Below are 7266 nucleotides of genomic sequence, written 5' to 3' on the forward strand. Positions count from 1 at the left end.
TGTGCGGCAGGCTGAGCAGCAGGAGCAGTGAAGGTATTAGAGCAAACGAGGAATGATGGGTAGGTAGGTGTGAAGTTGAGAGGAGAACAAGTACCTGCGGAGTTTGAAAGCTAATGGCTGAGGACGGCTTGGAGAACATACTACTTAGAGGAACATGTAGAGTCATCAGCTGGGAAAAATTAATTTCAGGAGTCAGTTTATTGACCTCAAATACAGGCTTAACAAAGGCAGAGGTTTAGAGATGATCTCTCTTGTTGAGAAGGGTTTAACATGGCTGGTTGATTTTCCTTTATTGAACTGTCCCTGAGATATTGATGAGGGTACTTTCTGTCAGCACTAATGCTTGTGTAAGTCCCTGGTTTTATTTCACTGCAATGTTCTGGAATTGTAGTCCGATTTGTTCACAGCTACAAAGTTTTGAGTACTTAAGATTTTACACACGGTGTGGTATTCCTCCTCCAGGAGGAAAGTCTTGGGCAGTGATTCACAGAAGTTTTTTTGGGGGTGTGCGTGGTTTTTTTTTTTTTTTTTTTTTTCTTCATGACTCAGAGGTTTGGAGGTTGCTTGGTCTGTCATTTAGCTGTCTTTCAGGGGAAAAAAAAGATCTTATAAAGAATTTCCTATTTTATGCTGGTTTCAGATATATCTTACCTATCACTGAGAGGTATTTAAGGGCTTTAATCAATGAATCACTAACGAAGATCAGGAAGTTTTGCCAAACGAGAATGATGCGAGTTACCTTCTTTCATAGACAAGTTGTTAAGGAAACAGGAATTGGTAGAGGTTTGACTCTTACCCTATCAAAACAGTAATTGTTGAAATCAATCAATTTTTTAATCATAGAGTTTAAGATGTTTAAATTAATCTGAGTGTATGTATAGCATAATTTAATTGCTGAAGTTAAAAGCTGCTAACATGTCCAAAGACATTTCTGACTGGTAACTGCTGATTAAGCAGCTGATTTGCAGCAAAATCATTACAGTGTATGTAATTCTACTTTTTTTTTCTTCTTTTCATAACCTTTTTAAAATAGACTGCAGAAAGGAACTCAATTAATATGCTGTGGTAGTATAGTGCTGCTTGCTAATAATGGAATTAACTAGGCTAGTATGGTTCTGTGCAGACATCCCAGATTTCATGAAATAATCCCAGATAACCTGCTATTCTGAAACTCTTCTTTCTGTCTTACCTTGCAGAGCAGTGGTAGAGGCCGTTCATCGATTGGATCTCATCCTTGGTAATAAGGCAGCGTATCAAGAAGTGTTCAAGCCAGAGAACATCAGCTTGAGGAACAAGTAAGTTGAGCAGGGCACTTGTTTTTTGGTTTTGACTGGGGAAAATCCATGTGAAGCAACATGTGGAGGTTTTGAATCTGCACTTTCACTGTGTATTTGATTTGTAGTGCACCTGTTTGCCTGTGATCCCTCCAGGTTTTTGAAACAGAGGCTAAATTTCAGATCTGTATTTGAACACCACCTGACCATACAGTCCATGGCTGGAGGCTTTCCTGGGTGTCGCTGTAATACAAATAAGTGATCTTCATGTTGGCCAATGCCTTCCTTGTAATTATCTTTAAAAAACTGTGTGGTGAAGAAACTTCTTACATGCATGTGAAATCTTTTATCAGGTTCAGAAGGTGCCTAGCAGGGATGATTTTTCTTACTGATTTTTTTAAGCTGTCAAGACAATTCTTGACATTACTGCGACTTGGGAAGTTACTGGTGGCCAGCTGAGCCAAGGTAACTGTTTGGGTGTATGGCTTTTCCAGATGTTCTTGTGTGGGGGTGATACAAGCGATACCATCACCAAATGGCCTAGCTCATCCATTGTAGTGAATTCAGATTTTTGTCTTCCGTGCTTATGTAGCAGCAGCTGTATTTGAAGCTGCTGTAGCTAAATGTGAATTCTCTGCTGTCTGTCGCAGGCTGCGGGAGTTGTGTGTGAAGCTGATGTTCTTGCATCCGGTGGATTATGGAAGAAAAGCAGAAGAACTGCTCTGGAGAAAAGTTTACTATGAAGTTATCCAGCTCATTAAAACAAATAAAAAGGCAGGTATCTATGGCTCTGGCATGAGAAAGTCTCTGGCTGTGCAATGGGTGACACCAAGTTAAAAGCTTCATTTGCTTGGAGAAGTTGTGGTCTGAACACAGGGCAGGAAGCCGGGCACTCATGAATTTTAGTCATGGAGCTGACATACACTTTTTATCTAGCTGTGGGCAGGTAAACTTTAATAATATGCTGAGAGACCTGCCATTGCAGAAGATATTTCAGTGTAACTTGCTTAATTATTATCTTCCCGTCTTCAAAAGACCGATATCTCCATGTGTAGAATGATGGTCGTAAGAGGCTTTGTCAGTGCTGATTGTTTTTACTGGGATTGGTCACTGGAAAATACTCACAGTATTCACATTTGTATTTTCTAATGCCATGAACTCTCTCCTGGTGATCTGGTTGTCTGAATGTATTTAAGGTGCTCTAACCAGACACCTTGATTTTATTTATTTGTTGTTGCGGCAAGTATTTCTCCTTCTTGATGTTGACCTTTATTAAATACCCCTTGATACAACATTGTTGAGCGAGCGACTGTGCAGAACTGTGCAAAACCAATCACAGCTGAGCTGCCCGCTATCTTGCTTCATGCTTGGTATAACTTGGGTGGCCAGCCTGAAATATTATCCGGGCTGCATTAAAACATTCTCTTTTTGTCTTCCTTCCAGCACATTCACAGCCGTAGCACTCTGGAGTGTGCATACCGGACTCATTTAGTTGCTGGCATAGGATTTTACCAGCACCTTCTCCTCTACATTCAGTCTCACTATCAGCTGGAGCTGCAATGCTGTATTGACTGGACACACGTAACCGACCCTCTAATAGGTTAGTGCTCACTGCGTTGGACTCGTGGGCAAGGCCTGAATCCCAGCCAGGTCGCTTCGCCTTGTGCTTGTCCATCTTTGTTTCTGCATTCAAGGGATTATCTTTTTTTATCTGTTTAGAATAGACTGTCCTGCTGTCTTTTCCATGGCACTGTTTTGTTGGTGGTTTTAGTACTAAACTAGGGAAGAAAGAAGGGTTTCTAACAGGAAGAAAATGCTGTTAGAAAATTATTTAGTAAGTGTTTGGTGATGGCAGATTTTTATGGAAAAAAATGAAGAGCACTTCTGGCTGTGCAGAAGGTTTTTAAAAGCTTAATTAAAGCAGACAAATGGGCTGTTGGGGGAAGAGGTTCTTGAAATCAACAGATTTTTATCAAGTCTTCCTATTCACTAGATGTAAGGTATTGTTCCTCTTCTTGGTGCCCCTTCTATCTGTGCTCCCTTCACGTACTTCCTAGTTGTACTGTGCGTAGCCTTGAAACTGCTGTTGAATCTTGAGAACGTGAAGAAGCTCTTGTAACACAGTAAGGTATGTTAGCTGTCTCGGGTAACCACCTCTGTGCGTGCCCTTAGATGCGAGGTAATTTGAGGTATCCTACTTATTAGAGGAGGAAGAATAAGAGTCTTTACAGTCTTGAAACAGCTCACGGCTGCATAGATATTCACATCCTCGATTACCTAGTAGTATGTTCACATTTGCTCCTGGGTTGTGCTTGGTGGCCTCAAGGCACATGTTTTTGTTTGAGTGGGTCCAGGTGAGAAATCAAGCCTCTGTATGCTTTTGTGAACTGTATTAGCAAGGGTTTAATTGACGTTCTTAAAGCTGGCGGGGGGGAGGATGGCAGAAACTGGCATACGAGAAGTTAGTATGTCTTTAGCAATAGGATGTTTTAGTTGCTGATATCCTATTCTTAGTTCTGGGAGGTGATTGTATCACAATTGGCTTTGAAATGTTGGTTTAGAAGGCAGATGTCCCTGGCAACTGTTGCTTTGAGAAATGTATCTCAGTACTGCAGAATTAATAAATTCTCAAAATGCGCGTTCCAGATGGGTTTGTACCCTGTGGTGCATGATTGCATTGAAAAGCTCCCCTTATTCAGGTTTCTTAATGTGTTTAGGCTCTTTAATTAAAAGGATAGAGCAGATGAGTATGTAACTGGATAATAGAGAGGTAACTTTGCATATCTGGAAAAGATGGATGTTTAAGAATCCTGTATGAACTACAAATTAGGGTGGATGCAACTTCATGGTTATATAAATGGGAACAAGAGGATTCAAAGCAAAAAAAAAAAGGGAGGATGGGTCCAATAGCGTACGTGGACACAGATTGGAAGGCCATGTGTTTGCGTAATGCAAGTCATACAATGCCTGTTAGTAAGTGGGAACTATTCTTCACTGGTCACTTAAGGCTCCAGATTTCACTTTCACTCTTTTAGACTAAGCCAAGAGGGAAGCGACTCAGACTGCAGGCTGGACTGGTCTTAAAAATCTTCCTTTGAGATTCCTGCTTGAGGGAGTTTTCTCCTCCAGAAGGTGGAAGTCCTTGGCAACAGGAAGACTGGACCTAGGCTGAATCCGTGACACTGGTCTGCCCGGTGGCAGTAAATCCTCTCTGGAGAGGAAGCGAGAACGCAGTAGCCTTTGCCTTCTGATCTCGGGAGCCATGGCCCTGCTGGCTGGGGAGAAGGTGCTGATGGGGAGATGGGAAGCTCTGTCTTGCCAGCCAGCGGCAGCCCCTCCCAGGAACTGAGTCATGTTTGGTGGCTTAAGTTAGTTCCGATCAGCTGGCTACAGCCTTCCCCTGTTGCTTTTGACACTTGCCATTGCCTGAACTGCCTTGTATTTTTTGTAAGTTCTGAGTAGAATAGAATAGACTATTTCAGTTGGAAGGGGCCTACAACAATCGTCTAGTCCCACTGCCTGACCCCTTCAGGGCTGCCCAAAAGTCAAAGCGTGTTATTAAGGGCATTGTCAAATGCCTCTTCAACACTGACAGGCTTGGGGCATCGACCACCTCTCTAGGAAGCCTGCTCCAGTGCTTGACCACCCTCTCAGCAAGAAAATGCTTCCTAATGTCCAGCCTAAACCTCCCTTGATGCAGCTTTGAACCATTCCCTCGCATCCTATCACTGGATATCAGGGAGAGGAGCTCAGCACCTCCTCCTCCACATGCCCTCCTCAGGAAGCTGCAGAGAGCAGTGAGATCGCCCCTCAGCCTCCATGTCTCCAAACTAGACCAGCCCAAAGTCCTCAGTTGTTCCTCACAGGATGTTCTTCCAGCCCTTTCACCAGCTCTGTTGCCCTCCTCTGGGTGCAAAGGCAGCTTTGTCCAGAGGCAGTTCTTCCTAACTGACTGCAGCTGCACCACCTACAACACAGATTTACTGTCCTGACTTTTCCTTGTTTTACTTCTCTTCCTCCCTTTTTGGTTGGCCAGTCCTAAATCTAGATCTCAGTCTTGAGACAATGAATTTGTTTTCATCTTCAGTGTTAGGGAGGTTATGTCCACATTGTATGCTACTGCCAGGTGCAGGTGTGCTCTGACTTTGTTCTGGCTTCCAGGGATTTGCACCAGCTCACATCCAAAAGCCTCATTAACCATGCTAACAAAATCAGCTTCTCGACAGGCCTTATTAGCTTGTGCTCAATGCTATGTTAACACGATCACATGGCTTGTAGACAGGAATTGGCCTTTGTCTTCTCATCTGAGTGGGAATGGAGCCAGCTCTCTGTGGCATACCTTGTAGACAAAGTCTGAGTGACAGTCATTTCGGTGACTGGTAGTGATGCAGTGACATGTCCTGCCACTAATTAGCAGGGAATTGAAGGGGGAGTGGGTGAGCATCAGCGTCTATGTGTATCTTCTACATTTATTTTCCACGTTTTAAGAACAAGAGTGAACCGGTGCTGATCTATAAGATGCTGCAGACAGCAACAGTGTGGTCTGACCATGTGGTCTTTGTTTTCATCCTGTGAAATGTTGGGTGTCTCAGGCAGAGGTGTAGGCTGCTCATGTGTCTTTCCAGCAGCCTTTGCCCAGTGGTGTATGTGATTTCATATTTCTCTTGTAGGCTGCAAGAAACCTGTGTCTGCATCGGAGAAGGAGATGGAGTGGGCACAGATGGCATGTCACCGATGTCTGGTTTATCTGGGAGATCTAGGTAAGAACAGCATCATCTTTCAGGGCAACCTTTAATACATTAAAAAGATGTTGCCTGTACAGTGCTGAGTCCATCGTTGTTAGTCACCAGCCGTAGTTACTTGCAGACACTGGTTTCCCTCTGATACGTTTGTCCATGACTGCTGTAAGCCGAAATCCTTGTGGCTAACTGAACCGAGCTTTGTTTTTGGGCAAGTAGATTAGGAGTTTGTGATTGGTAAACAGCTGTATCTCTGGCTGTGTAACAATGGAAGCCTTCGCCTTTATTTATGTTGTTTAGACAGTGTGAAGGAAACGGAGTTTCTCAGTTCAGACTTGCTTTAAGCTTGCCTTACAGAGCCACTGTCATCAGCACAAGTGTGACTGAAAATCAGATTTGTTAAGCAATATTGTGAATCTGTCCAGAGTGGTAGGCCACCACAAAACCCCAGGTTCTTTGTCATTGTGTCTGGCTGTGTGTCATCCTTTTTATAGCAGATGTGTCTATCCCACAGTCACGACCTTCTGAAGTGTGTGGTAAGTGTGTCAGCTTCCTGCTTGATTGTGAACATGTAGGAGTGAAGGCAGTGAGAAAACATGTAACGGTGTGAAAAACAGCTATTTGAAGTGTGGCGCGGGTAAATGTGCTTGACATGCAGCAGCCTTCAAGCTCTTGAGAGCTGTTTGGCATTATCGTTGTGCATGAATCAGCCTAAAAATGGCATTGCAAATAAATGTCTTATGGGGGTAGTAAGAATGACTTATCTGACTGGTGGGAGAGAAATGTGCTCACCTCTTCACAGTGCTTTCACCTAAGGTTTCCAAAATACCTACTGTTGTCCAAAAAATAGCCCAAAGAACAACTAATAAAGTCCAGTCTAGCCACAGCCAGATATTTTATTAGGTCAGCTGACTTGCTTGAGATTTCACGCTTTGCTGTAGTGTAGAATATAGTCTGTTTGAGGCACTGGAAAATGGAGCACAACTCTGAGTTATTTCAAGGATAAATGAATCAGCACTTAACACATGGAGCAGAAGAATTTCTTCCTTTTTGTTTACATGCTGCCGTAAGTGTCGAGGGATATCCCCTTTCCTTGAAGTGGCAGGGGTTGTGGTGTGCAGAATAGTGCAGTTAAAAGTGCTTCAGACAGGCCTGGCAAACTCCATATGTTTCTGCGTTTTACCAAGAACAGTTCTTTGATAGATTTGTTGACTTGGCCAGTATTTCTAATTTTGTGGTATTTTTAATCTGTA

General features: G+C 43.1%; 1 protein-coding gene across 1 annotated transcript in view; it reads left to right on the forward strand.

Annotated features, from left to right (window-relative positions):
• Positions 1-1152: 1152 nt before the first annotated feature.
• SMG5 (SMG5 nonsense mediated mRNA decay factor) overlaps positions 1153-7266 on the forward strand; it is a gene marked incomplete at its 5' end in the record, with an annotated part of 21476 nt that continues 15362 nt past the window's right edge. Inside the window, 4 exons of the mRNA XM_009705658.1 lie at positions 1153-1295; positions 1925-2048; positions 2718-2874; positions 5945-6034. Coding sequence (XP_009703960.1) covers positions 1153-1295; positions 1925-2048; positions 2718-2874; positions 5945-6034 — 514 coding nt within the window. The remainder of the gene's footprint in view (positions 1296-1924; positions 2049-2717; positions 2875-5944; positions 6035-7266) is intronic.

The sequence above is a fragment of the Cariama cristata genome, unplaced genomic scaffold (genome assembly GCF_000690535.1).
Source record: "Cariama cristata isolate BGI_N322 unplaced genomic scaffold, ASM69053v1 scaffold11828, whole genome shotgun sequence".
Taxonomy (NCBI): Eukaryota; Metazoa; Chordata; class Aves; order Cariamiformes; family Cariamidae; genus Cariama; species Cariama cristata.